Here is a 21,433-nt window from a genome sequence, read left to right as displayed (position 1 = left end):
CATGACTTTGGCAAAAGCGCTGGGTAAAGCCGCCTCTCCGGCGCTAGTGTTATTAAAGACCAAAGTGGGGTGGGGTACCTGTGTCTGTATGGTGGCTTTCACCACCTCCGAACAGCCGGTGAGGAACTTTCTATGAGGTGTGGGCCGCTGTTGTGTTGTAGGAAACACAGGAGCCGATTTGGCAGCACAGCAAGCTCCCACAAACGGCAAGGTGAAATTGACTGCAGGATCGGCTTTTCCTTAATTATGTTCATTGAGTGATCGATATTGGCCACAACATACGGTCGGGAACTCCCAGCAGCGCATGCACCCTTAGCGCTGACCCTCCGACAGTGCGGCGCTCCCTCAGCGCTGACCCTCCGACAGCGCGGTGCTCCCTCAGCGCTGACCCTCCGACAGTACGGTGCTCCCTCAGCGCTGACCCTCTGACAGTGCGGCTCTCCCTCAGCACTGACCCTCCGACACTGCTGTGCTCCCTCAGCGCTGACCCTCCGACAGTGTGGGGCTCCCTCAGCGCTGACCCTCCAACAGCGCAGCGCTCCCTCAGCGCTGACCCTCCGACAGTGCGGCGCTCCCTCAGTGCTGACCCTCCGACAGCACGGCGCTCCCTCAGCGCTGACCCTCCGACAGCGCGGCGCTCCCTCAGCACTGACCCTCCGACAGTGCGGCGCTCCTTCAGCGCTGACCCTCCGACAGTGCGGCGCTCCCTCAGCGCTGACCCTCCGACAGTGCGGCCCTCCCTCAGCACTGACCCTCCGACAGTGCGGCGCTCCCTCAGCACTGACCCTCCGACAGTGTGGCACTCCCTTAGTACCGCAGCCAGTATTGGATTATGGGCTAGAACTCTCAGGTGTGGGGGATCGAATACACAATGTTGAAATATATCAGCCGTTCCTTCACTGTCGCTGGGTCAAAATCCTGGAACTCCCTCTCTAACAGCGCCGTGGGTGTACCTACACCACACGGACAAAATCCTGGAACTCCCTCCCTAACAGCGCCGTGGGTGTACCTACACCACACGGACAAAATCCTGGAACTCCCTCCCTAACAGCGCCGTGGGTGTACCTACACCACACGGACAAAATCCTGGAACTCCCTCCCTAACAGCGCTGTGGATGTACCTACACCACACGGACAAAATCCTGGAACTCCCTCCCTAACAGCGCTGTGGATGTACCTACACCACACGGACAAAATCCTGGAACTCCCTCCCTAACAGCGCTGTGGATGTACCTACACCACACGGACAAAATCCTGGAACTCCCTCCCTAACAGCGCTGTGGGTGTACCTACACCACACGGACAAAATCCTGGAACTCCCTCCCTAACAGCGCTGTGGGTGTACCTACACCACACGGACAAAATCCTGGAACTCCCTCCCTAACAGCGCTGTGGATGTACCTACACCACACGGACAAAATCCTGGAACTCCCTCCCTAACAGCGCCGTGGGTGTACCTACACCACACGGACAAAATCCTGGAACTCCCTCCCTAACAGCGCTGTGGATGTACCTACACCACACGGACAAAATCCTGGAACTCCCTCCCTAACAGCGCCGTGGGTGTACCTACACCACACGGACAAAATCCTGGAACTCCCTCCCTAACAGCGCTGTGGATGTACCTACACCACACGGACAAAATCCTGGAACTCCCTCCCTAACAGCGCCGTGGGTGTACCTACACCACACGGACAAAATCCTGGAACTCCCTCCCTAACAGCGCTGTGGGTGTACCTACACCACACGGACAAAATCCTGGAACTCCCTCCCTAACAGCGCTGTGGGTGTACCTACACCACACAGGGACTGCAGCGGTTCAAGAAGGCGGCTCACCCCCCACCTTCTCAAGGGGCAATTAGGGATGGGCAACAAATGCTGGTCTAACCAGCGACACCCACATCCCGTGAACGAATAAAGAAATCCTTCTGACTCCGAGGCGTGTGTTGGAGAGGGAGATGGGGAGAGGGAGACGGAGAGGGAGAGAGAAAGAGAGAGGTGGGGGGAGGGGGAGAGGGAGGGAGAGAGAGAAAGAGAGGGTGGGGGAGAGGTAGGGAGAGAGAGAAAGAGAGAGGGGGAGGGGGAGAGGAGGAGGGAGAGGGAGAGAGAGTGAGGGTGGGAGAGAGTGAGGGTGGGAGAGAGTGAGGGTGGGAGAGAGTGAGGGTGGGAGGGAGAAAGAGGGGGAGAGAGAAAGAGGGAGAGGGGGAGAAGGAGGGAGAGGGGGAGAAGGAGGGAGAGTAGGGGAGAGGGACGGAGGGGGAGAGAAGGAGAGAGAGAGAGAGAGAGAGAGAGAGGAGAGAGTGAGACGGGGAGAGAGAGAGAGAGAGAGAGGAGAGAGAGATACTGGGGGAGAGAGAGAGAGAGAGAGGGAGAGAGAGAGACTGGAGGAGAGAGAGAGGGAGAGGGGGAGAGGGAGAGGGAGACTGGGAGAGGGGGAGAGGGGGAGAGGGAGAGAGAGGAGGAGAGAGAGAGACTGGGAGAGTGGGAGAGGGAGAGTGGGAGAGAGAGAGGGAGAGTGGGATAGAGGGAAAGAGAGAGAAAAGGAGAGAGAGAGAGGGAGAGAGAGAGAGGGAGAGAGAGAGAGGGGGAGAGAGAGAGAGGGAGAGAGAGAGGGAGAGGGAGGGAGAGAGAGGGAGGGAGAGAGAGAGAGAGAGGGAGAGAGGAGGGAGAGAGAGGGAGAGGTGGAGAGGGAGGGAGAGTGGGAGAGGGGGAGAAGGGGAGAGGGAGGGAGGGGGAGAGAGAGAGAGAGAGAGGGAGAGAGAGTGGGAGAGGGGGAGAGAGAGAGAGGGGAGAGAGAGGGAGAACCACCGCCTGACCCACGACTGAGGCCCCCTCGAGCGCTGGAGACTGTTCGGCCGCCATGCGCCTGTTCCCAGTGCAAGGGTTGGGGGCGGGGTCAGTGGGTGCTCGCAGGACCCGGCCACGCAGCTTCAGGCGAGACCAGCCGATCGGCCAAAGCGGGCGGCCGGCTGACCCGGGGTCACACCTTGCGGGGTGGACGCTGGTCCGACACCCTCGGGCCCAGGGGGTCCTCCCCGATGGCGACCGGCCTCGCTGGCGGTCCCCTGCGTATTTGCCCCAGCATCACAGCGGGGGAGGGGGCTGTGGAGTGGGTGGGGGGGGTCACCGAGGCTGACGGAATGGAAACGTGGGCTGCACACTCCTCGCTCCCTGTTTAAAATTCGGCAGCCTCCTCGACCCCCTCATTCCCCCCGCCCCCTCTCCTCTTTCGGCGCAGCCTCTGCTTCCGGCTAGTGGGTCTCCCGGTGGGTCATGTGGAGGTGTTAACGCGTAATAATGTTATTGGAAGTTATCTTTTTTAAATAGAATTCTAGTGGGGGGGGCAGGTGTGTGTGTGTAAGGTCGAGGCTTTTAAGGCCTAATCAGGCTGTAGGCCTCCCACCAGCTTGCAAAGGAACCTTGTTTGGAATTCGTAAGGTCAAATGCCTTTTGCCTGGTGTCTGTTTAAAGTCTATGGGTTACTGCTGCCTTAGTGGAGACTTACCTGGGAGGGATTAATTTGGGGATTTGTTAAAAAGTCATTGGAGTAGTAATTTGGACGTGTTGTTCAATTAATAAATGTTTCATTTCGTTTGATATAAAAAAAACCCACGAGACTCAGTGGTCTTATTCCTACTGAATTCAGAGCCTGCATCTCGGTATTACAAATGGTGCAACAACAAAAAAATATGGGTCGTGACTGTTGTTTCGAGTTTCCCCGTGGGATTTGAACAGCTCAGCCTTCACCGTCGGCACACGTTAAACGTTGAGGGGAGGGTGCGGAGGGAGATTTACCAGAACGGGAGCCCTGCGTGGGGTGGGGGTGGGGGATGAGGGGACTTCAGTTCACGTGGAGGGGACTGGAGAAGCTGGGATTGTTCTCCTTGGAGCAGAGAAGGTTAAGGGAGGGAGGATGAGGGGACTTCAGTTCACGTGGAGGGGACTGGAGAAGCTGGGATTGTTCTCCTTAGAGCAGAGAAGGTGGGGGGTGAGATCGAATCGAGACGTTCAAAATCACGAAGTGGGGTGGGGTTTGGGGTAGAGTAGGAGAGGGAGAGACTGTTTCCCAGTGGGCGGGAGGGTCGGTAACCAGAGGGGACGCAGATTGAAGAGAATTGGTTACAGAGCCTGAGGTGGAGATGTGGGGAATTATTTTTTATAAACACAGCGAGTTGTTGTGATCTGAAAGGGCGGCGGAGGGGGGGAATCGGATGAATAATTTGAAGGGGAAAAATCTGCAGGGAGATGATGGCTGGAAAGAGCTGGTGGCGTTGGGGTGGGTGGGGGAGGAGAGTGGGGACTAAGTGAATAGATCTTTCAAAGCGCCGGCACAGGCGCGATGGGCTGAATGGCCTCCTTCTGCGGTCTACCACCCTACCGCGCAGTGACGACTGACAGAAGATCTTCCTCCGCGCGTGATGGTTTCGCACTGAGCATGTTTAGTCCTGCAAGGCTGCATCGTGTGGTCAGAACGCTGAGTCAGACCTCGCTTCTCTCTGTCTCTCTTTCGCTTTGTGGTATAAACGTCTTGCAGAAGGTTCCACTCTGGCCCAGTCTCCTCTGCGCCTGCAGGGAACGGTCTTGGGCCAATCCAGCGCCATCTCCACCGCTTCCCGATTTCCCGAAAGGGCCTGGGGGCGGTGGGGGCCAGGGGAGCGATTCCTCCCTTGGCCCGTATGCAGCGAGCCCCCGTCGCGGGACAGGGCGGCCGCCGGTTTTTACGCACAGCAAGATCCCACGCCCAGCAAGGCGATGGTGACCCCGTTTACCGTCGCAGTCCGTTGTTGGACACCGCGCGTCGCTCATGATGGGGTCGGGGTGGGGGAGGGAGGGAGGGAGGGAGGGGGGTTAAATATGGACCCTGGGGAGAACGAACTCCTCCCCCCCACACGCTCACCCCCCCACCCCCCCCCGGCTTCCCCCCCCCATTGAATTGAATTTCTAAAAATGCCCTGGTGCAATTTAAACCCCGTGTTCCCGTCAGTTCAGTGGTGTAACCAGTGCGCTCCCTGGCCCCCTCTTCGTTTCTCTCTCTCTCTCTCTCTCTCTCTCTCTCTCGTTGTTTTGCCTTTTTTCTTTCACACTCTCTTTCTCTGCATTTCGCTTCCCCCCCACCCTCTCTCCCAGGCCCCTCACAGGCTTCCCCTCCCCTCCTGTCTCCTTCTCCGTCTCCCTCACTCTTTCTGTCTCTCTCTCTGTCTGTCTCTCTCTCTCTGTCTCTCTCTCTGTCTCCATCCCTCTGCCTCTCCCTCTGTTTCTTTCTCTCAGTCTCTCTCTCTCTCTCTCGGTCTTTGCTCCGTGTCTCTCTCTGTCCCTCTCAGTCACTCTCCCTTTTTCTGCCTCTCTCTCTGTCTGTCTCTTCCTCTCTCTCCATCCCTCCCTCTCTCTGTCACTCCCTTTCTCTCTCCTGTCTTTTTTTCTCTCTCCATCACTCCCCTTGTCTCTCTCTCCATCTCCCTCCCTCTCTCTCCTCCATCTCTCCCTCCTTCGCTCTCTGTCTCTCCCTCTCTGTCCCTCTCTCTCCCTCTGCCTCTCTCTCTCTCTCTCTCACTCTCTCTCTCTCCCTCTCTGTCCCTCTCTCTCTCTGTCCCTCTTCCTCTCTCTATCCCTCCCTCTCTGTCCCTCTCTCTCTCTCTGTCCCTCCCTCTCCCTCTCTGTCCCTCTCTCTCTGTCCCTCCCTCTCCCTCTCTGTCCCTCTGTCCCTCTCCCTCTGTCCCTCTCCCTCTCTGTCCTTCTCTCTCCCTCTCTGTCCTTCTCTCTGTCCCTCCCTCTCCCTCTCCCTCTCTCTCTCTGTCCCTCGCTCTCCCTCTCTCTCTCTGTCCCTCTCTCTCTCTCTCTCTGTCCCTCTCTCTCTGTCCCACTCTGTCTCTCTCTGTCCCTCCCTCTCCCTCTCTGTCCCTCTCTCTCTCTCTCTCTGTCCCTCTCTCTCTGTCCACTCTGTCTCTCTCTGTCCCTCCCTCTCCCTCTCTCTCTGTCCCTCCCTCTCCCTCTCTCTCTGTCCCTCCCTCTCCCTCTCTCTCTCTGCCCCTCCCTCTCCCCCTCTGTCCCTCTCTCTCTCTCTCTGTCCCACTCTGTCTCTCTCTCCCCCTTTCTCTCACCCTCCCTCTCTTTCCCTCCGTCCCTCCCTCCCTCCCTCCCTCCGTCCCTCCCTCTCTCTCTCTCTCTCTCTCACCATTCAGTCTCACAAGGGCGCAGAAACTTCTAAAACGGTTTCACCTGCAGGTAAGGGGCCAGGCAGGAGAACCTGGGTGTGCCCGAGAACGTTGCGCCGCTGGCTGCCTTGCACTTTGAGTCACGAGAGGGGACCCGTTTCCCCTCCGAGATGCAAGAGTGAAAACGATCGTGCTGTTGCGCTCTCTCGCAATGGGGGCCGGGAAGGGGGTGGGGGGGTGGGGGGTGATTCTCAAAACCTACAACCGAGAGAAACGAGCTCCCAGTCTCCAGGGGCCTGTGTGAGAAGCACTTTGTCACTGACTTGGGGTTAACCTCAAGAGTCGCTTAAATTAATCGCGCGCGAGGCAGACCCGTTGAAAGAAGGCTTTGACGAATGTGGAGTCGCTAGGGGCTGGCGGGGGGAGGGGGTGGCGGGGGGAGGGGGTGGTGTGGTGTGGGGGGGAGGTGAGGCGGAAGCAGTGATCCTGGGAGCGCAGCATCGTCAGGGCACAGAAAGAGACCACTTGGCCCATTCAAGAGCAGACGCCCAGCTGCAGTATTGACTTCCAGTGCCTAGGACAAAGAACTGACTGTACGGAATAGTTTGGGGATTGATACTGGGCTATGGGGAGAGAGCGGGGACAGTGGGATTAGATTGGGGATTGATACAGGGCTATGGGGAGAGAGCGGGGCAGTGGGATTAGTTTGGGGATTGATACAGGGCTATGGGGAGAGAGCGGGGCAGTGGGATTAGTTTGGGGATTGATACAGGGCTATGGGGAGAGAGCGGGGACAGTGGGATTAGTTTGGGGATTGATACAGGGCTATGGGGAGAGAGCGGGGCAGTGGGATTAGTTTGGGGATTGATACAGGGCTATGGGGAGAGAGCGGGGCAGTGGGATTAGTTTGGGGATTGATACAGGGCTATGGGGAGAGAGCGGGGACAGTGGGATGAGTTTGGGGATTGATACAGGGCTATGGGGAGAGGGAGCGGGGCAGTGGGATTAGTTTGGGGATTGATACAGGGCTATGGGGAGAGAGCGGGGACAGTGGGATTAGTTTGGGATTGATACAGGGCTATGGGGAGAGAGCGGGGCAGTGGGATTAGTTTGGGAATTGATACAGGGCTATGGGGAGAGAGCGGGGCAGTGGGATTAGTTTGGGGATTGATACAGGGCTATGGGGAGAGAGCAGGGACAGTGGGATTAGTTTGGGAATTGATACAGGGCTATGGGGAGAGAGAGCGGGGCAGGGGGATTAGTTTGGGGATTGATACAGGGCTATGGGGAGAGAGCGGGGGCAGTGGGATTAGTTTAAGTGTGGGCTGTTGAACCGATTGCTGTCGATGAACTCAGAGCTTCCTCGCAGCTGCGGGATTTACCCAGGGCCTGGGAGAGGGACGTGCCCCAGTGCACACATCATAACAGGGCCAGCGCCGATGTGTGAAATGACGACGCTCAGCTCTCTCGTTACCAGAACAAACGCAGTTACTCATCCGAAGAGTGGCCCTTTCAAACCACTTCTGGAAAGTTGACAGGGTGACTGACCGGCGTGTCTCCGGGCACCTTTCACCAGCTCAGCACCTCACCCTGCTCCTCGCAGAGGCTGAGGGGCTCCTCTTGGAGCGCACTCACCGTTATAACCGGCAGGACGCGGTGCAGTCGAATCACGCACAGCAGGATCCCACAAACAGCAGGCTGACGGTGACGTGGATCGTCTGTTGATGTGGATTGGGGGATGAATGTTGGGCTGCAGGGCATCAGGTACAAGCCCCGCTGTCGCTTTTCTTTGAACTGGAGGCTAGGTGGGATCTATCACATCAGCCAGAGAGGACAGACAGTGCCTTGGGTTTAACGCCTCATCTGAAAAGACAGTGCGGCTCTCCCTCAGCACTGACCCTCCGACAGTGCGGCGCTCCCTCAGCACTGACCCTCCGACAGTGCGGCGCTCCCTCAGCACTGACCCTCCAACAGTGCGGCGCTCCCTCAGTGCTGACCCTCCAACAGTGCGGCGCTCCCTCAGCGCTGACCCTCCGACAGTGCGGCGCTCCCTCAGCGCTGACCCTCCGACAGTGCGGCTCTCCCTCAGCGCTGACCCTCCGACAGTGCGGCGCTCCCTCAGCGCTGACCCTCCGACAGTGCGGCGCTCCCTCAGCGCTGACCCTCCGACAGGACGGCGCTCCCTCAGCACTGACCCTCCGACAGCACGGCTCACCCTCAGCGCTGACCCTCGGACAGTGGGCTGAGTGGCCGGATTCTCGGACTGGCTGCTTACGGGCAGTGACCGGTGCATTCTGCTGTGTTTTCAGGTTTCGCTGAGGGTCACTGCGCCCATGAGGAGGAGGAAGAGGAGGAGGTGCCTCGTGGCGAGGATCTCAGCCGGACCGGACATAGACTCGGAGAGCCCGCTGGCTTCAGCCAGTCGCCCGACGTGGAATTCCAGCGGTCATCGCCGGACAAGCGCTCGGAAGGTACCGGAAGTCAGCCCCACGGGGGATGGGAGCGCTTGTCCAGCTGGGTGGGGCTGCTATCCCCTGGCCCCTCTCCCCATCCACTCCAAACTCCACCTCCCAGTTACTGACTCCATCCCTCTCGCTGGCCACAGTCCAGCCAGGCCGCTGGTCAAGGCGGTGCTGTGTGTGTGTGAGTGACCCCCGGACCGGCTCCCGAGCGTCTTATCCCCTCGGTCACTAACACGGCCGATGTCCACCTCTGGGGTATCAGGCCCGTTCAGCCGTCAAGGGCTGTTGGAAACCCCTCGTCCCCGCGCTTCTCCCCTCCGGACCCGACTGTCCGAGCTCTCTGCCGGCCGGGCTCTCCGTCTCCGACACTCTGCTGGCCCCGGGTCCGCACTCACACCGAGTCCCGCTCACCCCCGTGCTCGCTGACCCGCTCTGCCTCCCGGTCCAGCAATGCCTCGATTTTAAGCATTCTCAGTCCTGTTCTCCAATGCCTCCATGAACTCTTCACCCTCTTCCAGTCACCTACAACCCCTCCCTATCTCTGTAACCTCCTCGAGCCCCTACAACCCCTCCCTATCTCTGTAACCTCCTCCAGACCCTACAACCCTCCCTATCTCTGTAACCTCCTCCAGCCCCCTACAACCCTCCCTATCTCTGTAACCTCCTCCAGCCCCTACAACCCTCCCTATCTCTGTAACCTCCCCCAGCACCTACAACCCTCCCTATCTCTGTAACCTCCTCCAGACCCTACAACCCTCCCTATCTCTGTAACCTCCTCCAGCCCCTACAACTCTCCCTATCTCTGTAACCTCCTCCAGCCCATCCAAACCTCCCTATCACTGTAACCTACTCCAGCCCCCTACAACCCTCCCTATTTCTGTAACCTCCTCCAGCCCATCCAAACCTCCCTATCTCTGTAACCTACTCCAGCCCCCTACAACCCTCCCTATCTCTGTAACCTCCTCCAGCCCCTACAACCCTCCCTATCTCTGTAACCTCCTCCAGTCCCCTACAAAACTGCATATCTCTGTAACCTCCTCCAGCCCCTACAACCCTCCCTATCTCTGTAACCTCCCCCAGCCCCTACAACCCTCCCTATCTCTGTAACCTCCTCCAGACCCTACAACCCTCACTATCTCTGTAACCTCCTCCAGCCCCTACAACCCTCCCTATCTCTGTAACCACCTCCAGCCCCTACAACCCTCCCTATCTCTGTAACCTCCTCCAGTCCCTTACAAAACTCCATATCTCTGTAACCTCCTCGAGCCCCTACAACCCTCCCTATCACTGTAACTTCCTCCAGCCCCCGACAACCCTCCCTATCTCTGTAACATCCTGCAGCCCCCTACAAACCTCCCTACCTCTGTAATCTCCTCCAGCCCCTACAACCCTCCCTATCTCTGTAACCACCTCAAGGCCCTGCAACCCTCCCTATCTCTGTAACCTCCTCCAGCCCCTACAACCCTTCCTATCTCTGTAACCTCCTCCAGCCCCTACAACCCTCCCTATCTCTGTAACCTCCTCCAGCCCCTACAACCCTCCCTATCTCTGTAACCTCCTCCAGTCCCTTACAAAACTCCATATCTCTGTAACCTCCTCCAGCCCCTACAACCCTCCCTATCACTGTAACTTCCTCCAGCCCCCGACAACCCTCCCTATCTCTGTAATCTCCTCCAGCCCCCTACAACCCTCCCTACCTCTGTAATCTCCTCCAGCCCCTACAACCCTCCCTATCTCTGTAACCACCTCAAGGCCCTGCAACCCTCCCTATCTCTGTAACCTCCTCCAGCCCCTACAACCCTTCCTATCTCTGTAACCTCCTCCAGCCCCTACAACCCTCCCTATCTCTGTAACCTCCTCCAGCCCCTACAGCCCTCCCTATCTCTGTAATCTCCTCCAGCCCCCTACAAACCTCCCTATCTCTGTAACCTCCTCCAGGCCCTACAACCCTCCCTATATTAGTAACCTCCTCCAGCCCCTACAACCAACCCTATCTCTGTCACCTCGCCCAGCCCCTACGACCCTCCCTATCTCTGTCACCTCATCCAGCCCCTTCAAACCTCCCTATCTCGGTCACCTACTCAAGGCCCCTTCAACCCTCCCTATCTCTGTAACCTCCACCAGCCCCTAGAACCCTCCCTATCTCTGTAACCTCCACCAGCCCCTACAACCCTATCCCTGTAACCTCCTCCAGCCCCTACAACCCTCCCTATCTCTGTAACCTCCTGCAGCCCCTGCAACCCTCCCTATCTCTGTAACCTCCTCCAGCCCCTACAACCCTCCCTATCTCTGTATCCTCCACCAGCCCATTCAACCCTCCCAATCTCTGTAACCTCCACCAGCCCCTAGAACCCTCCCTATCTCTGTAACCTCCACCAGCCCCTACAACCCTATCCCTGTAACCTCCTCCAGCCCCTACAACCCTCCCTATCTCTGTAACCTCCTGCAGCCCCTGCAACCCTCCCTATCTCTGTAACTTCCTCCAGCCCCCTACAGCCCTCCCTATCTCTGTATCCTCCTCCAGACCCCTACAGCCCTCCCTATCTCTGTATCCTCCTCCAGCCTCTACAACCCTCCCTATCTCTGTAACCTTCACCAGCCCCCTACAGCCCTCCCTATTTCTGTAACCTCCTCCAGCCCTCTACAACCCTCCCTATCTCTGTATCCTCCTCCAGCCTCTACAACCCTGCCTATCTCTGTAACCTCCTCCAGTCCCTACAACCCTCCCTATCTCTGTAACCTCCTCCAGCCCATCCAAACCTCCCTATCACTGTAACCTACTCCAGCCCCCTACAACCCTCCCTATCTCTGTAACCTCCTCCAGCCCCTACAACCCTCCCTATCTCTGTAACCTCCTCCAGTCCCCTACAAAACTGCATATCTCTGTAACCTCCTCCAGCCCCTACAACCCTCCCTATCTCTGTAACCTCCCCCAGCCCCTACAACCCTCCCTATCTCTGTAACCTCCTCCAGACCCTACAACCCTCCCTATCTCTGTAACCTCCTCCAGCCCCTACAACCCTCCCTATCTCTGTAACCACCTCAAGCCCCTACAACCCTCCCTATCTCTGTAACCTCCTCCAGTCCCTTACAAAACTCCATATCTCTGTAACCTCCTCGAGCCCCTACAACCCTCCCTATCACTGTAACTTCCTCCAGCCCCCGACAACCCTCCCTATCTCTGTAACATCCTGCAGCCCCCTACAACCCTCCCTACCTCTGTAATCTCCTCCAGCCCCTACAACCCTCCCTATCTCTGTAACCACCTCAAGGCCCTGCAACCCTCCCTATCTCTGTAACCTCCTCCAGCCCCTTCAACCCTTCCTATCTCTGTAACCTCCTCCAGCCCCTACAACCCTCCCTATCTCTGTAACCTCCTCCAGCCCCTACAACCCTCCCTATCTCTGTAACCTCCTCCAGTCCCTTACAAAACTCCATATCTCTGTAACCTCCTCCAGCCCCTACAACCCTCCCTATCACTGTAACTTCCTCCAGCCCCCGACAACCCTCCCTATCTCTGTAATCTCCTCCAGCCCCCTACAACCCTCCCTACCTCTGTAATCTCCTCCAGCCCCTACAACCCTCCCTATCTCTGTAACCACCTCAAGGCCCTGCAACCCTCCCTATCTCTGTAACCTCCTCCAGCCCCTACAACCCTTCCTATCTCTGTAACCTCCTCCAGCCCCTACAACCCTCCCTATCTCTGTAACCTCCTCCAGCCCCTACAGCCCTCCCTATCTCTGTAATCTCCTCCAGCCCCCTACAAACCTCCCTATCTCTGTAACCTCCTCCAGGCCCTACAACCCTCCCTATATTAGTAACCTCCTCCAGCCCCTACGACCAACCCTATCTCTGTCACCTCGCCCAGCCCCTACGACCCTCCCTATCTCTGTCACCTCATCCAGCCCCTTCAAACCTCCCTATCTCGGTCACCTACTCAAGGCCCCTTCAACCCTCCCTATCTCTGTAACCTCCACCAGCCCCTAGAACCCTCCCTATCTCTGTAACCTCCACCAGCCCCTACAACCCTATCCCTGTAACCTCCTCCAGCCCCTACAACCCTCCCTATCTCTGTAACCTCCTGCAGCCCCTGCAACCCTCCCTATCTCTGTAACCTCCTCCAGCCCCTACAACCCTCCCTATCTCTGTAACCTCCTCCAGCCCCCTACAACCCTCCCTATCTCTGTAACCTCCTCCAGTCCCTACAACCCTCCCTATCTCTGTAACCTTCTCCAGCCCCTACACCCCACCCTATCTCTGTAACCTCCTCCAGCCCCTACACCCCTCCCTATCTCTGTAACCTTCTCCAGTCCCTACAACCCTCCCTATCTCTGTAACCTCCTCCAGTCCCTACAACCCTCCCTATCTCTGTAACCTCCTCCAGTCCCCTACAAAACTGCATATCTCTGTAACCTCCTCCAGCCCCTACAACCCTCCCTATCTCTGTAACCTCCCCCAGCCCCTACAACCCTCCCTATCTCTGTAACCTCCTCCAGACCCTACAACCCTCCCTATCTCTGTAACCTCCTCCAGCCCCTACAACCCTCCCTATCTCTGTAACCACCTCCAGCCCCTACAACCCTCCCTATCTCTGTAACCTCCTCCAGTCCCTTACAAAACTCCATATCTCTGTAACCTCCTCGAGCCCCTACAACCCTCCCTATCACTGTAACTTCCTCCAGCCCCCGACAACCCTCCCTATCTCTGTAACATCCTGCAGCCCCCTACAACCCTCCCTACCTCTGTAATCTCCTCCAGCCCCTACAACCCTCCCTATCTCTGTAACCACCTCAAGGCCCTGCAACCCTCCCTATCTCTGTAACCTCCTCCAGCCCCTACAACCCTTCCTATCTCTGTAACCTCCTCCAGCCCCTACAACCCTCCCTATCTCTGTAACCTCCTCCAGCCCCTACAACCCTCCCTATCTCTGTAACCTCCTCCAGTCCCTTACAAAACTCCATATCTCTGTAACCTCCTCCAGCCCCTACAACCCTCCCTATCACTGTAACTTCCTCCAGCCCCCGACAACCCTCCCTATCTCTGTAATCTCCTCCAGCCCCCTACAACCCTCCCTACCTCTGTAATCTCCTCCAGCCCCTACAACCCTCCCTATCTCTGTAACCACCTCAAGGCCCTGCAACCCTCCCTATCTCTGTAACCTCCTCCAGCCCCTACAACCCTTCCTATCTCTGTAACCTCCTCCAGCCCCTACAACCCTCCCTATCTCTGTAACCTCCTCCAGCCCCTACAGCCCTCCCTATCTCTGTAATCTCCTCCAGCCCCCTACAAACCTCCCTATCTCTGTAACCTCCTCCAGGCCCTACAACCCTCCCTATATTAGTAACCTCCTCCAGCCCCTACGACCAACCCTATCTCTGTCACCTCGCCCAGCCCCTACGACCCTCCCTATCTCTGTCACCTCATCCAGCCCCTTCAAACCTCCCTATCTCGGTCACCTACTCAAGGCCCCTTCAACCCTCCCTATCTCTGTAACCTCCACCAGCCCCTAGAACCCTCCCTATCTCTGTAACCTCCACCAGCCCCTACAACCCTATCCCTGTAACCTCCTCCAGCCCCTACAACCCTCCCTATCTCTGTAACCTCCTGCAGCCCCTGCAACCCTCCCTATCTCTGTATCCTCCACCAGCCCATTCAACCCTCCCAATCTCTGTAACCTCCACCAGCCCCTAGAACCCTCCCTATCTCTGTAACCTCCACCAGCCCCTACAACCCTATCCCTGTAACCTCCTCCAGCCCCTACAACCCTCCCTATCTCTGTAACCTCCTGCAGCCCCTGCAACCCTCCCTACCTCTGTAACCTCCTCCAGCCCCCTACAGCCCTCCCTATCTCTGTATCCTCCTCCAGACCCCTACAGCCCTCCCTATCTCTGTATCCTCCTCCAGCCTCTACAACCCTCCCTATCTCTGTAACCTTCACCAGCCCCCTACAGCCCTCCCTATTTCTGTAACCTCCTCCAGCCCTCTACAACCCTCCCTATCTCTGTATCCTCCTCCAGCCTCTACAACCCTCCCTATCTCTGTAACCTCCTCCAGCCCCTACGACCCTCCCTATCTCTGTAACCTCCTCCAGCCCCTACAACCCTCCCTATCTCTGTAACCACCTCCAGTCTCCTACAACCCTCCCTATCTCTGTAACCTCCTCCAGTCCCGACATCACTCCCTATCCCTGTAACCTCCTCCATCCCCTACAACCCTCCCTATCTCTGTAACCTTCTGCAGCCCCCTACAACCCTGCCTATCTCTGTAACCTCCTCCAGCCCCCTACAACCCTCCCTATCTCTGTAACCTCCTCCAGCCCCTACAACCCTCCCTATCTCTGTAACCTCCTCCAGCCTCTACAACCCTCCCTATCTCCGTAACCTCCTCCAGCCCCTACAACCCTCCCTATCACTGTAACTTCCTCCAGCCCCCGACAACCCTCCCTATCTCTGTAACATCCTGCAGCCCCCTACAACCCTATCTCTGTAACCTTCTCCAGCCCCCTACAACCCTCCCTACCTCTGTAATCTCCTCCAGCCCCTACAACCCTCCCTATCTCTGTAACCACCTCAAGGCCCTGCAACCCTCCCTATCTCTGTAACCTCCTCCAGTCCCTACAACCCTCCCTATCTCTGTAACCTCCTCCAGTCCCCTACAAAACTGCATATCTCTGTAACCTCCTCCAGCCCCTACAACCCTCCCTATCTCTGTAACCTCCCCCAGCCCCTACAACCCTCCCTATCTCTGTAACCTCCTCCAGACCCTACAACCCTCCCTATCTCTGTAACCTCCTCCAGCCCCTACAACCCTCCCTATCTCTGTAACCACCTCCAGCCCCTACAACCCTCCCTATCTCTGTAACCTCCTCCAGTCCCTTACAAAACTCCATATCTCTGTAACCTCCTCGAGCCCCTACAACCCTCCCTATCACTGTAACTTCCTCCAGCCCCCGACAACCCTCCCTATCTCTGTAACATCCTGCAGCCCCCTACAACCCTCCCTACCTCTGTAATCTCCTCCAGCCCCTACAACCCTCCCTATCTCTGTAACCACCTCAAGGCCCTGCAACCCTCCCTATCTCTGTAACCTCCTCCAGCCCCTACAACCCTTCCTATCTCTGTAACCTCCTCCAGCCCCTACAACCCTCCCTATCTCTGTAACCTCCTCCAGCCCCTACAACCCTCCCTATCTCTGTAACCTCCTCCAGTCCCTTACAAAACTCCATATCTCTGTAACCTCCTCCAGCCCCTACAACCCTCCCTATCACTGTAACTTCCTCCAGCCCCCGACAACCCTCCCTATCTCTGTAATCTCCTCCAGCCCCCTACAACCCTCCCTACCTCTGTAATCTCCTCCAGCCCCTACAACCCTCCCTATCTCTGTAACCACCTCAAGGCCCTGCAACCCTCCCTATCTCTGTAACCTCCTCCAGCCCCTACAACCCTTCCTATCTCTGTAACCTCCTCCAGCCCCTACAACCCTCCCTATCTCTGTAACCTCCTCCAGCCCCTACAGCCCTCCCTATCTCTGTAATCTCCTCCAGCCCCCTACAAACCTCCCTATCTCTGTAACCTCCTCCAGGCCCTACAACCCTCCCTATATTAGTAACCTCCTCCAGCCCCTACGACCAACCCTATCTCTGTCACCTCGCCCAGCCCCTACGACCCTCCCTATCTCTGTCACCTCATCCAGCCCCTTCAAACCTCCCTATCTCGGTCACCTACTCAAGGCCCCTTCAACCCTCCCTATCTCTGTAACCTCCACCAGCCCCTAGAACCCTCCCTATCTCTGTAACCTCCACCAGCCCCTACAACCCTATCCCTGTAACCTCCTCCAGCCCCTACAACCCTCCCTATCTCTGTAACCTCCTGCAGCCCCTGCAACCCTCCCTATCTCTGTAACCTCCTCCAGCCCCTACAACCCTCCCTATCTCTGTAACCTCCACCAGCCCCTAGAACCCTCCCTATCTCTGTAACCTCCACCAGCCCCTACAACCCTATCCCTGTAACCTCCTCCAGCCCCTACAACCCTCCCTATCTCTGTAACCTCCTGCAGCCCCTGCAACCCTCCCTATCTCTGTATCCTCCACCAGCCCATTCAACCCTCCCAATCTCTGTAACCTCCACCAGCCCCTAGAACCCTCCCTATCTCTGTAACCTCCACCAGCCCCTACAACCCTATCCCTGTAACCTCCTCCAGCCCCTACAACCCTCCCTATCTCTGTAACCTCCTGCAGCCCCTGCAACCCTCCCTACCTCTGTAACCTCCTCCAGCCCCCTACAGCCCTCCCTATCTCTGTATCCTCCTCCAGACCCCTACAGCCCTCCCTATCTCTGTATCCTCCTCCAGCCTCTACAACCCTCCCTATCTCTGTAACCTTCACCAGCCCCCTACAGCCCTCCCTATTTCTGTAACCTCCTCCAGCCCTCTACAACCCTCCCTATCTCTGTATCCTCCTCCAGCCTCTACAACCCTCCCTATCTCTGTAACCTCCTCCAGCCCCTACGACCCTCCCTATCTCTGTAACCTCCTCCAGCCCCTACAACCCTCCCTATCTCTGTAACCACCTCCAGTCTCCTACAACCCTCCCTATCTCTGTAACCTCCTCCAGTCCCGACATCACTCCCTATCCCTGTAACCTCCTCCATCCCCTACATCCCTCCCTAACTCTGTAACCTCCTCCAGCCCCTACAACCCTCCTTATCTCTGTAACCTTCTGCAGCCCCCTACAACCCTGCCTATCTCTGTAACCTCCTCCAGCCCCCTACAACCCTCCCTATCTCTGTAACCTCCTCCAGCCCCTACAACCCTCCCTATCTCTGTAACCTCCTCCAGCCTCTACAACCCTCCCTATCTCCGTAACCTCCTCCAGCCCCTACAACCCTCCCTATCACTGTAACTTCCTCCAGCCCCCGACAACCCTCCCTATCTCTGTAACATCCTGCAGGCCCCCTACAACCCTATCTCTGTAACCTTCTCCAGCCCCCTACAACCCTCCCTACCTCTGTAATCTCCTCCAGCCCCTACAACCCTCCCTATCTCTGTAACCACCTCAAGGCCCTGCAACCCTCCCTATCTCTGTAACCTCCTCCAGCCCCTACAACCCTTCCTATCTCTGTAACCTCCTCCAGCCCCTACAACCCTCCCTACCTCTGTAACCTCCTCCAGCCCCTACAACCCTCCCTATCTCTGTAACCTCCTCCAGCCCCCTACAAACCTCCCTATCTCTGTAACCTCCTCCAGGCCCTACGGCCCTCCCTATCTCTGTCACCTCATCCATGCCCTTCAATCCTCCCTAACTCTGTCACCTCCTCCAGCCCCCTACAACCCTCTCTATCTCTATAAGCCTCTCCAGCCCTTACAACTCTCCCTATCTCTGTAACCTCCTCCAGCCCCTTCAAACCTCCCTATCTCGGTCACCTGCTCAAAGCCCCTTCAACCCACCCTATCTCTGTAACCTCCACCAGCCCCTAGAACCCTCCCTATCTCTGTAACCTCCTCCAGCCCCTACAACCCTCCCTCTCTTGGTAACCTCCTCCAGCCTCTACAATGCTCCCTATCTCTGTAACCTCCACCAGCCCCTACAACCCTATCCCTGTAACCTCCTCCAGCCCCTACAACCCTCCCTATCTCTGTAACCTCCTGCAGCCCCTGCAACCCTCCCTATCTCTGTAACCTCCTCCAGCCCCCTACAGCCCTCCCTATCTCTGTATCCTCCTCCAGCCCCCTACAGCCCTCCCTATCTCTGTATCCTCCTCCAGCCTCTACAACCCTCCCTATCTCTGTATCCTCCTCCAGCCTCTACAACCCTCCCTATCTCTGTAACCTTCTGCAGCCCCCTACGACCCTCCCTATCTCTGTAACATCCTCCAGCCCCTACAACCCTCCCTATCTCTGTAACCTCCTCCAGTCCCTACAACCGTACCTATGTCTGTAAACTCCTCCAGCCCCTACAACCCTCCTGATCTCTGTAACCTCCTCCAGCCCCTACAACCCTCCATATCTCTGTAACCTCCTCCAGCCCCTACAACCCTCCATATCTCTGTAACCTCCTCCAGCCCCTACAACCCTCCATATCCCTGTAAACTCCTCCAGCCCCTACAACCCTCCCTATCTCTGTAACCTCCTCCAGCCCCTACAACCCTCCCTATCTATGTAACCTCCTCCAGCCCCTACAACCCTCCCTATCTCTGTAACCTCCTCCAGCCCCTACAACTCTCCCTATATCTGTAACCTCCTCCAGCCCCCACAACCCTCCCTATCTCTGTAACCTACTCCAGCCCCTACGACCCTCCGGGATCTCCTCGCTCCTCCAAATTCCGGCCACTCACACATCCCCCTCCCCGATTCCCATCGCTCCACCATCGGTGGCCGTGCCTTCAGCTGCCTGGGGGGCCCCGAGCTCTGGAATCCCCTCCCTAAATCGCTCCAGTGAAACATCTGTGAAGGTTTTGCTAAGTTAAAGGTGCTAGACAAATGGAGGTTGCTGTTGTTTAACCTCCGTGAACCCTACTCTAGGGCAGACCCCAGCCTCGCCTCATTCAGCTCTGTTTACAAACCGCAACAGCCTGGGGAGAGCGTCTGGGCAGACCGCGATGCCTTCTGCAGTCGAGTGGCCAGTCTGCGCTCTCTGGGCTGGTACATGGTCACTCAGCCATGTTGCTGGACGATGGGCATGGGGAAGGTTGGGACACGCGTTTCACTGTGCGCACCGAGGATACAGCTGAGGTCATCGGGGAGGTGGGGGGAATTCAACTCCCTGACTGGTGTCCCACTCAATGGCTCCGGGTCACCACAGGACCGTAGAATATTCCAGAAACAGGCCTCTCAAACCCTCATGCACATAATGCCTCAGTGCTGACACTCCGACAGTGCGGCGCTCCCTCAGCGCTGATCCTCCGACAATGCGGCGCTCCCTCAGCGCTGACTCTCCGACAGTGCGGCGCTCCCTCAGCGCTGACCCTCCAACAGTGCGGTGCTCCCTCAGCGCTGACCCTCCGACAGTGCGGCTCTCCCTCAGCACTGACCCTCCGACAATGCGGCGCTCCCTCAGCGCTGACCCTCCGACAGTGCGGCGCTCCCTCAGCGCTGACCCTCCGACAGTGCGGCGCTCCCTCAGCGCTGACCCTCCGACAGTGCGGCGCTCCCTCAGCGCTGACCCTCAGACAGTGTGGCTCTCCCTCAGCACTGACCCTCCCACAGTGCGGCGCTCCCTCAGCACTGACCCTCCGACAGTGCGGCACTCCCTCAGCGCTGACCCTCCGACAGTGCGGCGCTCCCTCAGCGCTGACCCTCCGACAGTGCGGCGCTCCCTCAGCGCTGACCCTCCGACAGTGCGGCGCTCCCTCAGCGCTGACACTCCGACAGTGCGGCGCTCCCTCAGCGCTGATCCTCCGACAATGCGGCGCTCCCTCGGTGCTAACCCTCCGACAGTGCGGCGCTCCCTCAGCGCTGACCCTCCGACAGTGTGGCTCTCCCTCAGCACTGACCCTCCCACAGTGCGGCGCTCCCTCAGCACTGACCCTCCGACAGTGCGGCGCTCCCTCGGCGCTGACCCTCGCACAGCGCGGCGCTCCCTCAGCACTGACCCTCCCTCAGCACGGCGCTCCCTCAGCGCTGACCCTCCCACAGCGCGGCGCTCCCTCAGCACTGACCCTCCGACAGCGCGGCGCTCCCTCAGCACTGACCCTCCGACAGCGCGGCACTCCCTCAGCGCTGACCCTCCGACAGCGCGGCGCTCCCTCAGCGCTGACCCTCCGACAGTGCAGCGCTCCCTCAGCACTGACCCTCCCACAGTGCGGCGCTCCCTCAGCACTGACCCTCCCACAGTGCGGCGCTCCCTCAGCACTGACCCTCCGACAGTGCGGCGCTCCCTCGGCGCTGACCCTCGCACAGCGCGGCGCTCCCTCAGCACTGACCCTCCCTCAGCACGGCGCTCCCTCAGCGCTGACCCTCCCACAGCGCGGCGCTCCCTCAGCACTGACCCTCCGACAGCGCGGCGCTCCCTCAGCACTGACCCTCCGACAGCGCGGCGCTCCCTCAGCGCTGACCCTCCGACAGCGCGGCGCTCCCTCAGCGCTGACCCTCCGACAGTGCGGCTCTCCCTCAGCACTGACCCTCCGACAATGCGGCGCTCCCTCAGCGCTGACCCTCCGACAGTGCGGCGCTCCCTCAGCGCTGACCCTCCGACAGTGCGGCGCTCCCTCAGCGCTGACCCTCCGACAGTGCGGCGCTCCCTCAGCACTGACCCTCCCACAGTGCGGCGCTCCCTCAGCGCTGACCCTCCGACAGCGCGGCGCTCCCTCAGCGCTGACCCTCCGACAGTGCGGCGCTCCCTCAGCGCTGACCCTCCGACAGCGCGGCGCTCCCTCAGCGCTGACCCTCCGACAGTGCGGCTCTCCCTCAGCGTGCGATTTTTACACTGACGGGCGTCTGACCTAAGCTGACTCCGTTTCTCTCTTCCCCCCCACCCTCCCATGCCTCTAGCCCTTCTCGACGCCTCCGAGCTGAGTCCAGCCTCGCCTGACCCTTTCGCCCTGCTCCGGACCTGCCCTTGCTGCCAGCGGGGCTACAAGAGGGTCAGCGCTCTGAAGGAGCACATCGCCACTCGTCACGGGAGGCCGGAGGAGAGCTACGTCTGCACCGTCTGTCGTTACTCCTTCACCCAGCGGGAGCAGCTGGACAGGCACATCCTGCTCCATGAGCGGAACCTGGATCAGGTGAGGCCTTAACACTGAGCTCGGAATCTCCCCCATCCTCCCTCCCATTCGCTAAGATCACGGCCCACCCGATTGTGGCCTCAACTCCACTGTCCCTCCT

General features: G+C 58.4%; 1 protein-coding gene across 1 annotated transcript in view; it reads left to right on the top strand.

Moving 5' to 3' along the window:
• The first annotated feature begins 4,676 nt into the window (after window positions 1-4,676).
• Window positions 4,677-21,433, top strand: part of LOC144677634 (zinc finger E-box-binding homeobox 1-like) — a 30,186-nt gene continuing 13,429 nt past the window's right edge. The window contains exons 1-3 of the mRNA XM_078537672.1: window positions 4,677-4,776; window positions 8,462-8,623; window positions 21,101-21,333. Coding sequence (XP_078393798.1) covers window positions 4,677-4,776; window positions 8,462-8,623; window positions 21,101-21,333 — 495 coding nt within the window. The remainder of the gene's footprint in view (window positions 4,777-8,461; window positions 8,624-21,100; window positions 21,334-21,433) is intronic.

The sequence above is a fragment of the Cetorhinus maximus genome, unplaced genomic scaffold (genome assembly GCF_964194155.1).
Source record: "Cetorhinus maximus unplaced genomic scaffold, sCetMax3.hap1.1 HAP1_SCAFFOLD_2785, whole genome shotgun sequence".
Classification (NCBI taxonomy): domain Eukaryota; kingdom Metazoa; phylum Chordata; class Chondrichthyes; order Lamniformes; family Cetorhinidae; genus Cetorhinus; species Cetorhinus maximus.
This window is presented reverse-complemented; position numbering and strand designations above follow the sequence as displayed.